We start from the raw sequence: 15735 nt of genomic DNA on the forward strand, positions 1-15735 counted from the left end.
AGGACATTACGTCAGCAATAGGTCTAGCAGCCCACTTCATTGGTAATTAATATAACCAAAGAACCATATTGGGCCCAAGGTATTCGTGCCTGTCATAAGAGGTGACTAAAAGGAGTCTCACATGTTTCGGCTTTTTTGTGATAGTCGCCTGTATGGTGTGACCTCCATTTTTCAAGATTTTCACAAAGAGTGAGCCAATTGGGGAAGGGCGCCTTACATGGTGCATCGTGTCCACCGTGGAATCAGATCTTCAGCCCACTTTCACATCGTTGTTTTTCAGTCCTGCTCATTCTCAATCTCTTGGGCGAAAAAACCTTACTGGGTGCGTTTTCCACCATGCACTATGCATTGTCGCTATCTGCGTCGACGATGACCTTGGACTTAATTGCACCTGATATCCAGCATGGTAGCCAGTCCGTTGTAGGGGGGCCACCATGTAACCTCTTGGTTGTAGCCCCCTGACCACACAGGGATCGCTCTGCTGATGCCTATGCTGTTAACTCTCCACATATGCCAAGGGGTACATATCCATCCCCCTGGGGCATCAGGACTCGTGCCAATGGCCATCCTGCCAGGTGGCCATCGCTGCGGCTGGGTGGCGCCCCTGGTCGGAGTGGGTGGCATCAGGGCAGATGACATGCAATGAAGTATAGTCCATCTCTTGCTGGTGGTGAAACAGCAGCAGTCTCTAAGCGTTTATGAGCTCCATTCAATGCACAGAAGTATGACGCCAAATCATTCCCTTCCATGGCCACACCATGGGAGGAATATCAGGCTAAGGATGGTACCTTGTATGTTCAAGAGCTGATGGGGAATCTTTCATGGTGATGAAGCTTCAGTTTTTTGTTGAACATTTAGAAGACAAGTTTGGGAGATGGAAGGATTGTCCAAAATGAGATCTGTGTCAGTCTTGATCAAAACAGCATCCTCTGCTCAGTCATGGACGTTACTCGCTTGTGACAAGCTGGTGGATGTTTCTGTAACTTTCACGCCCCATTTTCTCAGGTACCTTCTTTTGCAGTCTGACAATGAGTTGTGCGCCAATTTAAGAGTGGCGAAGTGTACATTTCGTCCAGCGTGTCCACTGGGTTCCGAGGGATAATCAGGTTGCCACCAGTGCCTTCATCTTGGCCTTTGAGGGTGATTCATTGCCCGAGAAGGTCAAGGTGATGGTCTGCTGCTGTGATGTAAAGCCGTAATCCCTCCCTTGATGCGGTGCTTTAAGTGCTGGAAGTTCGGCCATATGTCTTCCTGCTGTACTTCCAGCATCACATGTTGAGATTGCAGATGCCCATCACATTCCAATACTCCATGTGCCCCACCTCCCACCTGTGTCAACTGCGGAGAGCACTATTCGCCATGCTCGCCATACTGCAGGATTCTCCAGAAAGAAAGGAAAATCATGGAGTACAAGACCCTGGACTGACTGACCTACACTGAGGCTAAGAGAAAATTTGAACGCTTGCATCCTATACTTACAACATCGTCTTACAAAGCTGCTGCAATAGTTCTGGCACCATCAGCTCCGCCAACCCCAGCCACCTCTCAGAGCCGGAAGACTACACCTGCCCCCTTGGTGGTGGTGGTGGTGGTGGTGGTGGTGGTGGTGGTGGTGCGGGGGGAACAGTTCCCTTCCTGTTGCTCCCGCACCACCTACTTTGGGAGCAACACCCCCTAAACCCTCGGGGACATCTGTCCCCCACTTCTAAACCAGAGAAGCGTAGGTCGTCTTCGCCTTTGCCTTCTCTCGCTAGGAAGTGGTCCATTGGGTCACTCCCTTCCCAGGGTTTTGTTAGTGGGAAAGAAGACACCCACCAGTGGCTGAAGAGCTCAAAAACAGCTGGTCGTAGGGCTTCGCACTCATCGTCAGTCCTGGAGACTGAGCCAGTGAAGCCCTCCCAGCAAGAGAAACCCAAGAAGCAGTGAGAGAAATCCAAAAAGAAGACTCCTAATACCAAGAAAATTGCGGTGGCACCCACACCACCGCTACCTACAAGCTCTGTGTCTGAGGATGGGGTGGAGATTCTGGTGTCCTCTGAGGACCTAGGTCTCGCCAGACCCTCAGACGCAGTGGATATAGAATGCCAAGGCAATAAGTCGGTGGCAACAGGTGACCATGAGGTGTAAACTGCCTCATTGAATGTTTCATGCCTTCCCAGTCTCATGATGACATCATCCTCCAGTGGAATTGCATCGGTTTTTTCCACCGCCTGGTGGAGCTACGGCAACTGTTAAGCTTTACACCTTTTATCTGCATTGCCCTCCAGAAAACTTGGTTCCTGGCAATCCAGACCCCTGCCCTCTGTGGCTATAAGGGATATTACAGGAACTGTAGCGACTATAATAGTGTGTCAGGTGGAGTTTGCTTTTATATCGTAAACTCAGTCTGTAGTGAACCTGTGCTCTTTCAAACCTCTCTTGAAACTGTGGCTGTCACAATAGGGACGAAACAGGAAATAACTGTCTGCAATCTGTGTTTTTCTGCAGATGGTGCAATACACCTGATTGTATTAGCTGCACCTTTCCTATTTTTGGGAGATTTTAACACCCATAACCCCTTGTGGGGTGGCACTGTGCTTACTGGCCAAGACAGAGATGTTGGAACTTTACTGTCTCAGTTTGACCTCTGCCTGTAAAATACTGGTACCGCCACACATTTCAGTGTGGCTCATGGTAGTTACTCGGCCATTGATTTATCAATTTGCAGCCCAGGACTTCTCCCATCTATCCACTGGAGAGTACATGACGACCTGTGTGGTAGTGACCACTTTCCCATCGTCCTGTCACTGCCCCAGCGTCAGGCCCACAGATGGTTGCCTAGATGGGCTTTAAACAAGGCGGACTGGGAAACTTTCACCTCTGCTGTCATTGCTGAATCTCCCCCACACAGTAACATCGGTGTCAAGGTTGAGCAGGTGACTACAATGATTGTTTTTGTGGCAGAAAACATGATACCTCACTCCTTAGGGTGCCAAAGTCGTACGGCAGTCCCTTTATGGTCGCCGGAAGTCGCTGACTCAATTAAGGAGTGTCGGCGAGCTCTACAGGTGCATAAACGGCACCCTTCCCTGGAGCACCTCATAGCCTTTAAACAGCTCCATGCCTGCATTTGCCAACTTAACAAACGACAGAAGCAGGAATGTTGGGAGAGATTCGTCTTGACCATCGGGTGCCATAAGTCACCTTCCCAAGTCTGGGCAAAGGTCAAACGTCTTTCTGGGTACCGGACCCCATCAGGTGTTCCCAGTGTTACCATAAATGGCATGTTATCTACCGGCGCAAATGCGATTGCTGAGCACTTTGCTCGAGCCACTACATCTGAGAATTACCCCCCCTCCCCCAGCCTTTCGCACTATCAAACAGCGATTGGAAGGGAACGTCCTCTCATTCACTACAAGCCACAGTGAATCCTATAACGTCCCAATTACAGAGTGGGAGCTCCTCAGTGCCCTTGCACATTGCCACAACACATCTCCTGGGCCTGATCGGATCCACAGCCAGATGATTAAACATCTCTCATCTGACTACAAGCAATATCTCATCATCATCATCATCATCATCATCATCATCATCTTCAACCGGATCTGGAGCGATGGCGTCTTTCAATCGCAATGGCGGGAGAGCACCATCATTCCGGTGCCCAAACCCAGTCAAAACCCGCTGATGTGGAAAGTTATCGGCCTATCAACCTCACCGACGTTCTTTGTAAGATGCTGGATTGTATGGTATGTTGGCGGTTGTGTTGGGTCCTGGAATCACGTGGTGTACTGGCTCTTGTCAGGGCAGCTTCCGCCAGGGTTGCTCTACCACTGATGATCTTGGGTCCTTCGAGTCTGTCATCCAAACAGCCTTATCCAGACTCCAGCATCTGGTTTCCATCTCTCCTGATTTAGATAAAGCATATGGACATGATCTGGCGACATCATATCCTTGCCACATTATATGAGTCGCGTCTCTGGGGTCTGCTCCTTATTTTTGTTGAAAACTTCCTGTTGCTCCGTACTTTCCAAGTCCAAGTTGGTGCCTCACGTAGTTCCATCCATATCCAGGAGAATGGAGTCCTGCAGGGTTCTGTATTGAATGTATATCTACTTTTAGTGGCTATTTATGGCCTAGCAGTAGCTGTCATGCCCTTCATCTCACCTTCTATGTATGCAGACGACTTATGCATTTTGTACTGCTGCTCCAGTACTGGTGTTGCTGAGCGTTGCCTACAGGGAGCCATCCACGAGGTGCAGTCATGGGGACTAGCCCATGGCTTCCAGTTTTCAGCCACAACTAGACCCAGAACTTTACCTTAATGACGATCCACTCACTGTAGTGGATACATATTGATTCTTAGGACTGGTTTTCGAAGCTCGATTGACTTGGCTTCCTCATCTTCATCAGCTTAAGCAGAGGTGCTGGCAGCACCTCAATGCCCTCTGTTGCCTGAGCAACACCGATTGGGGTTGGAGATCATTCTAGGCTGCTGCGGCTCTACGAAGCCCTTGTCCAATCCCGAACTGACTATGAGAGTCTGGTTTATGTTTCGGCAGTGCCCTCAGCATTGCATTTACTCGACCCTGTGCACAACTGCAGAGTTCGACTAGCGTCAGGAGCTTTTAGGACGAGTCCGGTGACCAGCGTACTGGTGGAGGCTGGTGACCCTCCATTGCAGATCAGACATGCACAACTGCTCACCAGTTACCAGCGCACATTTTTAGTTCTCCTGAGCATCCGAATTACCATCTACCGTCTCCTTTTCCTGCCCTTGGTAGCCCATCTACCGCATCGGTGCCTCAGCTCGGGGCTAATGACTGCGGTTTACATGCAGTCCCTTCTCTCTGAACTGGAGTCCTTCCCTTTACCACGGCTACTTGCGGAGCGTTCACGTACTCCTCCATGGTGTACGCCTCAGCCGCAGCTTCGTCTGGACCTTTCATGTGCCCCTAAGGACTTCATTAACCCTGCGGCTCTCCATTGTCACTTCCTCTCAATTCTTGTGTTCCGGGGCTCTGAGGTGGTTTACACGGACGGCTGTAGTGGCTCGATGGCTGATGGTCACATTGGCTTTGCCTATGTTCATGGCGGCCATATTGAACAGCATTCCTTACCTGATGGCTGCTGTGTAGTCAATGCAGAGCTGGTGGCCAATTCTTGTGCACTTCAGTATCTCAGTTCATGCCCTGGGGAGTCTTTTCTTTTATGTACTGACTCCTTTAGCAGCCTGAAAATTATCAACCAGTGCTCTTCTCGTCATCCTTTGGTAGCGTCCATCCAGGAGTCCATCTATATCGTGGAATGGTCCAGTCGTTCAGTGGTGTTCGTCTGGACCCCTGGTCACGTTGAAATCCCAGGAAATGAACTTGCTGACAGACTGGCCAAACAGGCTACACGGAAACCACTTCTGGAGATCGGCATCCCTGCAACTGACCAGCATTAGTTATTACACCACAAGGTTTTTCAGCTTTGGGAGACCGACTGGCAAAATCTCATTATGCACAACAAACTGCGAGACATTAAGGGGACCATGAATGTGTGGAAGTCCTCGGTGAAGGCTTCTCGCAGGGACTCCGTGGTTCTGTGCCGGCTCCGCATTGGCCATGCCTGGGTGACCCACAGCTACCTCCTGCGCCGTGAAGACTCACCTCAGTGTCGTTGCGGCACCCAGTTGACAGTGGCACATATTCTTCTGCTCTGTCCTTCTTTGGCTGCCCTGCGACTTCATCTTTGGTTCCCGGACTCATTATCATTCATTTTAGCAGACAACGCCTCATCGGCTGATTTGGTTTTTCATTTCATCCGTGAGGGCGGGTTTTATCATTTGATCTGAGTTTCAGCGCATGTCCTTTGTCCTTCTATGTCCTCCACCCTAGTGCTTTTAGGTTGGTGGTTTTAATGTTTTGCAGGGTGGATGGCTTTTCTTTTTATTTTAGTGGTCGGCCAGCCACTGTAATCTGCTTCCTTGTTTTACTCTCTTCTGACTGTTTCTTGCATCCCTGTGTTGTTTTCACGTCGTCTTTTGTTCCTTTTAGTGTTAGTTCCCTTTCCTTCATTCTTGTGGTCTTTCCTTTCTTTCATTTTGTGTTACATGTCTTGTCTGTTTTATTCTCACACTTGTGGCATTGTTTTATTAGGAACAAGGGACCGATGACCTCTTAGTTTGGTCCCTTTCCCCCTCTTTTAAACCAACCGGCCAACCTTATTGTGTCAAAATACAAATTTTGCTTTAGTAAATGATTCTTTCGCCAATTTCTTCAATTCTCGAAGTCTCGGACCCCTTTTATTTTTTCTGCCTTCACAATTTCATGTTTTCATCCTTAATCGCCACCTTTCTGAATAACAATTCAGAATTGTAATTCGATGATTTACCCTCACACCAAGGTGACACCTTAGACAGTCGACCATCAACAGTCTTTTGAAGAATAATTCCATCGATTGCAACCATAAATTGCAGAAAAGACAGCATTTGAATTCAGTGGGCTGTCATTCGGAAGATAATGATGGATCGGTGCATCTAGAAACTCAACAGTCGGTACAAACTGAAAAACATCAAAGGATTAAACCTAAACAAATCTAATTCTTCTTGACACTCAAGGTTAACTTCTTGTGCCAAGCTGGAAAATTAAAAATAGTCACTGATTTCATGAAGAAACACGCAATTATGATAATGGCTCTTCAAGAAATCAGAAACAGTGATCAAGACCCTATGGAATCACAGGAATACTGACTTTCTGAAGGAATCCCTGGAAAAAAAGTCATGAAAAACTGTTCACAATTTGGCAATGGATTTCTTATAGATCTCAAAATTATCTACCCTATCACAGAATTCAAATCTCAGTCCCCCAGACTTGCAACTCAGAAACACACAAATTTTGGGATGTCCTGGATCAAGTCTTAATCAACATTCCTCCATCAAACATAAAAATTCTCCTTGGCAACTTCAGTGCCCAACTGGGGCAAGAAAGAAGATACAGAGATATCATTGGAAAATGACCAGCACACAAATGGAAACCATGACCTGGTCTCAAAATCAACACATTTTAAAAGGAAACCTCACAAATTAAAAACTTGGAAACACCCTGATTTCCGAAAGGGTGAAAGGCAACTGGACCATCTATGCATGGATAAATTTCACCATTGTGAAATCTGCAATGTCAGAGTTTGAAGGGGTGAAGACTCAGGGTCAGACCACTATGTTGTGAAAATAAAAATAAAGTTAATACCAGTGGTAAAGAAAAGACGTCAGAAAAACCCAATGAGCGATATCCTCTGCTAACTTGTTTCCCAGTGCCTCACCTTACCTTTCTCCTATTCTCTTCTGTCCACATCAATCCTCCACCTCATCCATCCAGATCGTGTACTGCTTTCTCCTGCCACTCTTCCTCCTCCCTATCCTCATTGGGCCCCCTCTCCTTCCACTTAACCCTCCCTCCATCCCTCCGTCCCTCCCTCCCCAATATTTTAGAAAATATCCTCCTTTGCACCTAAGATTGCTGTCATATATGTAAACATTTCAACAAAAAATCAAGTTGAGATTCAATTGTCTACGTATCACCCCCTGGGACTTTGAAGTTCATAAAATTTCATGTTTTTTGCCGTGGTGTCATATTCAAGTGAAGGTAAGAAATACTAATTGCAATGCCAATGACTTTTCATTATTATTTATACTTAATACACTGAAGCACCAAAGAACCTGGTACAGGCATGCGTACTCAAATACAGAGATATGTAAGTAGGCAAAATACGGCGCTGCAGTCAGCAAGGCCTATATAAGACAACAAGTGTCTGGCGCAGTTGTTAGGTTGGTTACTGCTGCTACAATCGCAGGTTATCAAGATTTAAGCGAGTTCGAACGTGTGTTATAGTTGGCACATGGGGGATGGGACACAGCATCTCCGAGGTAGTGATGAAGTGGGGATTCTCCAGCTAATAAATGTGACCAACTAAGGTATTGGGTATGGAGACAACCTCATGAATCCTTGACCCTGCTTGTCAGCAGGGGACTGTTCAAGCTGATGGAGGCTCTGTAATGGTGTGGGGCATGTGCAGTTGGAATGATATGGGCCCCCTGATACATCTAGATAGGACTCTGACAGGTGACACATTCGTAAGCATCCTGTCTGATCACCTGAATCCATTCATGTTCATTGTGCATTCCAATATATTCCAGCAGGACAATGCAATACCCCACATGCAGAGTTGCTACAGAGCAGCTCCAGGAACATCTTCTGAGTTTAAACACTTCCACCAGCCTCCAAACTCCCCAGACACGAACATTACTGACCATATTTATGATGACTTGCAACGTGCTGTTCAGAAGAGATCTGCACCCTGTTGTACTGTTAAGGATCAATGGACAGCCCTGCAGGATTTATGGTGTCGTGGGAGGCCCTATACAGTATTAGGCAGGTGTACCAGTTTCTTTGGCTCTTCAGTGTACTAAGACTAAAGAGTTACAGTGCACAATCTGAGGTACGTACTGTTTCCCTGTGCAAAGCTATGATTTTTAAAAAAATTACACTTTTAAAGCACAGTGTGGAAAAAGTTTTTTCCAACATTTTTCATAAGAAATCTGAATGATGTTCATTATTCATTATATTAGCTTAGAGGCCTACACACTATATGCATAAAAAAAGTGGGGAGTAGTAGGGCTTTGAAAATAGGGAAATTGGTGCCTAACAAATGACGGAGTACACACCTTTAAGCCTCCAAACCTGAATTTATTGAAAAGTTAGAGTTGGACAATGCTATTTGGTGTTTTTACTATTAAGTCATGTAGTTATCCATGTACCAAATATGACTAAATTCTGAAATGGTCATCTTCTCGCCCCTGTGAGATTACAAAGAATGACCCTTCACTGATAGGGTGGTAAACCTTAAGCTTCCTTCAAGTTAGCAAAGTATAATAATCATTGCAGTTTACCCTCAATTGGTCACATAAATTATGCTTAGACAGAAAAATTCTGAGTTTCATTTCTTGGACTGTTGTGACTGACTTTTACGTAAGGCTCTGCAGTTGTGCACTCTTAATTCTGTGTTATGTAACTGTTCAGCACATTACTTTTTTTTTTTCCTCCACTCCTGAAGAGGTAATTTGATCACTTTTGGGCCCTGCTTTGTTGGCTTTCATTTCCTGAGCTACAGGTTGTGTTTCTTGTATAGTGCAATTATGTGACTGTTGCACAATAAAGGATAATTTTGTTGTATAATCCAGTACAAACCATGAATAATCTGTGCTACATTTTAAAACTTGGATTCAGAATTACAATTGAATTTTCCTTTTATTTACTTCACAGCTGATTCGCATTTTATTGAAGAAAGACGGAAGTCATTACGGCGATGGTTGACTCTTGTGGCAAGACATCCTATTGTCAATAAGGATCCTCTTGTAAATTTCTTTCTTACGTACGGTGGACCTGATGTGCAATACAAAATACGCGAAGTTTTTCGCAGAATGCCAGATGAATTTACGACATCAGAGCTAGCAGCTACGGCCAAAGTAAGTAACATTGTGATTGAAAGTAATATTATTTCGCTCGTGTCATTTGTTGATCAGTGGTTATGGATGAGCTTCTTCATTTTTTTATGAAAACTTACTTTGAATTTTTGAATTTATGATAATTTCTTTGGTAATTCTTCTTCGCAGGATCTTGTTCCTCCAGAGACACATAGTGAATTTGCAACAAGTCGGGACCAGATCCGAATAATCTTGAATGGCGTTGTACGCCTGAAGCAAATTGCTGATGCTATGGCTCTACGATCCCATGGGTAAACTCTTTATTATAATGACTCTTATTTAGTCAGCAATATGCATCACACAAAACAGAGAGAGAGAGAGAGAGAGAGAGAGAGAGAGAGAGAGAGAGAGAGAGAGAGAGGGAGAGAGAGAGAGAGAGAATACTTCATACAGTCGGTGCTTTGTATTACTGTATATGGACTGTGGCCTTTTTGCAAGAACTCTGACACTAGACTTATTACATCTAACACTTTATTTTAAAATGATGACCACTTTCAATTCGTTATTCCTGTATCTTTAATTTCAACATCTCTGATAAATATTAGTTAGTATAACAGCTGACTCTAGATAATTTGAAATGTAGGGCACCAGAGAAAAGTTCAAATAACCAAGAATTCAAAATAATAGGCATTGAGATAATCGAGAAAAACAGAGGAATAAATTCAGCAAAATGAGATTTTAAGTAAGAGTAAGTTTTTGTATCTACATATGTAGATAAATTGATGATATCAATATAATAGAGGGAAACATTCTACGTGGGAAAAATTATATATAAAAACAAAGGTGAGGTGACTTACCGAACGAAAGCGCTGGCAGGTCGATAGACACACAAACAAACACAAACATACACACAAAATTCAAGCTTTCGCAACAAACTGTTGCCTCATCAGGAAAGAGGGAAGGAGAGGGGAAGACAAAAGGAAGTGGGTTTTAAGGGAGAGGGTAAGGAGTCATTCCAATCCCGGGAGCGGAAAGACTTACCTAAGGGGGAAAAAGGACAGGTATACACTCGCACTCATGCACATATCCATCCACACATACAGACACAAGCAGACATATTTAAAAGACCAGTCTGCTTGTGTCTGTATGTGTGGATGGATATGTGCATGAGTGCGAGTGTATACCTGTCCTTTTTCCCCCTTAGGTAAGTCTTTCCGCTCCCGGGATTGGAATGACTCCTTACCCTCTCCCTTAAAACCCACTTCCTTTCGTCTTCCCCTCTCCTTCCCTATTTCCTGATGAGGCAACAGTTTGTTGCGAAAGCTTGAATTTTGTGTGTATGTTTGTGTTTGTTTGTGTGTCTATCGACCTGCCAGCGCTTTCGTTCGGTAAGTCACCTCATCTTTGTTTTTATATATAATATGTAGATAAATTTTTATTTTAATGATGTACAAAATAATACGTACATATATATGTATGATATATACATAGAGTATATAAACAAGACCCCAATGAAAATGTCACTCATCATTTCGAAAAATAGTCTGTGATTTTCTTTTGAGAGAATGAGCTCCATTTAGCATGGTCCAGCAAATTTTTTATTGGTAATGAGAGCCGAGAGGAAATCATCCTCAGAATGGAAACGAGTGACAACTGCTTTCGGAGTGTCTGGAGTTGGCAGTTGGTCTTTGTTGTCTTCATTGTCCTCATCCTGACAGGCCAACAGTTCAACTTCGGTTAGAAAATCATGGACACAAATTTTATCAACATCCCCAACGGGTAACATATGACAGATTGGTAGGATTTCATTAATTCCTGTGACTCTGATAGCTGCTCCACATTTTCTATTTGCAATACAAGACTGAACTTCATGGTTATACTTGTCACAGCTGTTTTGCTCACATTCACACCTTTTTCAATGCTATTAAGCACAAGTGAAAGAATTTCAGTGTTGTCTGTGTTGAACATGTTGTGTGGGTTGTGCCCATTCAAAAATGGTTTTAGTTAATGAGTACAAAGTCAATCCTGGTGATCTAGACGTAAAATGCTTGACAGGGAACAAAGAGGACATATAATCAAATCCCGATTGGACTATGCACTTTTCGATCCACATTTTAACCTAGGCTTCACCTCTCAGTGATGTGAGATGTCTCCGGAAACGACATGTGGTTTGGATTCCTTGTTTAACTGTTGGCGCCCTTTCCCTAATTGGATAACTGTGGTAGGTGAGGGACACACACGTCACCAAAGTAGGTCCAGTTGAAAGTTTAGCACCAGGCTAATGAACCACATGAAATATTTGTTTAACAATACAAAGTGAAATGTCTGTGTTTGCAGTCTTTCTGCACATTTTTTAGTGTGATTGCATGACATTTTAAAAACTTTGAGAGCCGCCTCACTTGTCGCATATTCTTCAGTCGTGAGAGAATTATCAAGTATCAAATTATTGAGACTCATCTTATTTATTTAGCAGCAATTGCTGCACCATGCAGTCATCACATTGTTTTGAGAATAACCCACAGTTGAACATAATAAATAGTTGTGTATGTAACCAACTATAATTATATATTTAAGCAACTAGGATACTTCATCTTTTATACTTAAAAATATATGAAACACCAACATATCACAAAGGAAATTTCAGGAGCAGAATTATAGGCACCCTTGGTGAGATCAAAAATTAAACTGTAGGAAAGTTTTTTAGCCATAGTCCTTGAAATAGAATTTTTCCATACACCTGCTGTTTATTATTAGGTTCTATTTTATGGTGCCACAACTGTGACATTAATATGTAAAACAAATGCTTGTTAATGGTTCTCTTATACTCAGTCACGTGCACATTTCCCAGGACAGGACCATGTATGTAACCTAACAATCAGTTTCTGTGCTTCCAAGTATTATCAAATAAGATGTTAGTCACAAGATTTCAGGTACAGCAATAGTGTGTGGTTGCATATAGTGATATAATATTCTTTATACAGTGCTTTACACATCACAGTATGTAACTAAGGGAAATTTTTTTTTTTTCAAAAAACAACAATAACTTTCATACACAGGAATGTTTGCTTTGAGATCACTCAGTATCTCTTCATTAACTGAGAGTTATGTTTTCTCATGGATCATATTGATGATTTCTGGTTTCTCAAAACCAAACATACCACATCTTGGTCCTCTTGAACATGTCTTAGTATGCTCAATTAATGTCCCATAACTTAGCATAAATATTTAATGGTTGCCATATGTGTGTCCACATCTCAGGTCTTGTAATCTTTTTGAAACACTATCATATAAGATGTGAAACAAATACTAACAAAGAGATAGAGGGGCTGGCCAGTACTTACCTCAGCTCAGTACAGCCGATAGATACACATAAAACAGAACTGAAAATTTACATTCCTAGCTTTCGGAACTTTGTTCCTTCATCAGGGAGGAGAGAGGGGAAAAAAAGGGAAGAAGGGAAAGTGGATTCAGTTACTCACAACCCAGGTTATGAAGCAACAGGGAAAGGTAAACAGGGAGGGTAGCAAGGATGGAGGCATGGTTGTCAGAGGGAAGCCAAAGATATTCTACTGTAAGTACTGTGCCAGCAGCTTCAAACCAAAGAGGATGCATACAGAAGTAAAGAGGTATATAGTATAAAGATAAACACAACTATGTAGGATGAAAAGATGCGTGAATGGCTAAAGAGGAAAGGGAAAGAGGAGAAGACTGAAGAGTGAATGGGAATGAGGTTGTTTAACGTAGGTTCAGTCCAGGGGGATGGCGGGATGAAAGGATGTGTTGGAGTGCAAGTTCCCATCTCCGCAGTTCAGAGGGACTGGTGTTGGGTGGGAGAAGCCAAATGGCACATACAGTGTAGCAGGTTCCTAGGTCCCTAGAATTATGCTGGAGGGCATGCTCCGCTACTGGGTATTGGGCATCTCCTAGGCGGACAGTTCGTCTGTGTCCGTTCATGCGCTCAGCCAGTTTAGTTGTTGTCATGCCGATGTAAAAGGCTGTGCAGTGCAGGCATGTCAGTTGATAAATGACATGTGTAGTTTCACACGTAGCCCTGCCTTGAATTGTGTATGTTTTACCAGTAGCGGGGCTGGAGTAGGTGGTTATGGGGGGATGCATGGGGCAGGTTTTGCAGCGGGGTCGGTTACAGGGGTAGGAACTGCTGGGTAGAGAAGGTAGTCTGGGAATATTGTAGGGTTTAACAAGGATGTTACGGAGGTTAGGGGGGCGACGAAAGGCAACTCTGGGTGGTGTGGGGAGAATTTTGTCAAGGGATGATCTCATTTCAGGGGTTGACTTGAGAAAGTCATATCCCTGGCGGAGTAATTTGTTGATGTTTTTGAGGCCAGGATAATATTGGGTGACAAGGGGGATGCTTCTGTGTGGTCTGGAGGTAGGAACATGTTGTTGGACGGGGAGGAATGTATTGCTCGGGAAATCTGTTTGTGGACAAGGTCCGCAGGATAGTTGCGGGAGAGGAAAGCACTGGTCAGGTTATTGGTGTAATTGTTGAGGGATTCGTCACTGGAGCAGATACGTTTGCCACGAATACCTAGGCTGTAGGGAAGGGAGCGTTTGATGTGGAAAGGATGGCAGCTATCAAAGTGAAGGTACTGTTGTTTGTTTGTGGGTTTGATATGGACAGAGGTGTGGATGTGAGCTTCAACAAGATGAAGGTCAACATCCAGGAAGGTGGCTTGGGTTTTGGAGAAGGACCAGGTGAAATTCAGATTCGAAAAGGAGTTGAGGTTATGGAGGAAATTAAGGAGTGTTTCTTCACCATGAGTCCAGACCACAAAGATGTCATCTATAAACCTATACCAGGCCAGGGGAAGCAGCTGTTGGGTCTTCAGGAAAGCCTCCTCCATGCGGCCCATGAAGAGGTTGGCATAGGAGGGAGCCATCCTGGTTCCCATGGCCGTTCCCCTGATTTGTTTGTAGGTCTGGCCTTCAAAGGTGAAGTAATTATGGGTGAGGATGAAGTTGGTAAGTGTGATAAGGAACGAGGTTTTTGGAAGATCTTCGGGTGGGCGTTGGGAGAGGTAGTGCTTAAGGGCAGAGAGACCATGGGTATGTGGGATGTTTGTGTAAAGGGATGTAGCATCTATGGTGACAAGAAAGGTTTCAGGTGGGAGAGGAGTGGGGATGGATTTGAGGAGTTCTAGGAAGTGGTTTGTGTCTTTGATGTAGGATGGGAGTCTGCGGGTGATAGGTTGTAGGTGCTGGTCTACCAGAGCTGAGATACGTTCGGTTGGGGATTTGAAGCCTGCTACAATGGGACGGCCAGGATGGTTCTCTTTGTGGATTTTGGGTAATAGGTAGAAGGTAGGGGTACGTGGCTCAGGTGGAGTGAGTAAGTCTATGGAAGCCGTTGTGAGGCCTTGTGAGGGACCTTGGATTTTTAGGATTTTTTGCAGCTCAGTCTGGATGGAGGGAATGGGATCCTGGGTAACAGCTTTGTAGGTTGAGGTGTCAGAGAGTTGACGCAGTCCTTCTGCCACATACTCCACACGGTCAAGTACGACAGTTGTGGAGCCTTTATCCGCCAGGAGGATGACAATAGAGCGGTCTATTTTCAGCTCCTTAATGGCACGGGATTCAGCTGGGGTGATGTTGGGGGTTGTCGGGATGTTCTTCAAGGAGGACTGGGAGGCAACACTGGATGTGAGGAATTCCTGAAATGTCTGCAAGGGATGGTTTTGGGGGAGGGGAGGAGGATCTACATCTACATCTACATTGATACTCCGCAAGCCACCCAACGGTGTGTGGCGGAGGGCACTTTACATGCCACTGTCATTACCTCCCTTTCCTGTTCCAGTCGCGTATGGTTCGCGGGAAGAACGACTGTCTGAAAGCCTCCGTGCGCGCTCTAATCTCTCTAATTTTACATTCGTGATCTTCTCGGGAGATATAAGTAGGGGGAAGCAATATATTCGATACCTCATCCAGAAACGCACCCTCTCGAAACCTGGCGAGCAAGCTACACCGTGATGCAGAGCGCCTCTCTTGCAGAGTCTGCCACTTGAGTTTATTAAACATCTCCGTAACGCTATCACGTTTACCAAATAACCCTGTGACGAAACGCGCCGCTCTTCTTTGGATCTTCTCTATCTCCTCCGTCAGACCGATCTGGTACGGATCCCACACTGATGAGCAATACTCAAGTATGGGTCGAACGAGTGTTTTGTAAGCCACCTCCTTTGTTGATGGACTACATTTTCTAAGCACTCTCCCAATGAATCTCAACCTGGTACCCGCCTTACCAACAATTAATTTTATATGGTCATTCCACTTCA

At 44.6% G+C, this 15735-nt stretch overlaps 1 protein-coding gene across 2 annotated transcripts in view; it reads left to right on the forward strand.

Annotated features, from left to right (window-relative positions):
• Positions 1 to 15735, forward strand: part of LOC124776762 (sorting nexin-8-like) — a 101200-nt gene that overhangs the window by 57917 nt on the left and 27548 nt on the right. For both annotated transcript variants that reach the window (XM_047251898.1, XM_047251899.1), the window contains exons 7-8: positions 9282 to 9484; positions 9632 to 9753. In XM_047251898.1, coding sequence (XP_047107854.1) covers positions 9282 to 9484; positions 9632 to 9753 — 325 coding nt within the window. The remainder of the gene's footprint in view (positions 1 to 9281; positions 9485 to 9631; positions 9754 to 15735) is intronic.

Source organism: Schistocerca piceifrons, chromosome 2 (assembly GCF_021461385.2).
Source record: "Schistocerca piceifrons isolate TAMUIC-IGC-003096 chromosome 2, iqSchPice1.1, whole genome shotgun sequence".
NCBI lineage: Eukaryota > Metazoa > Arthropoda > Insecta > Orthoptera > Acrididae > Schistocerca > Schistocerca piceifrons.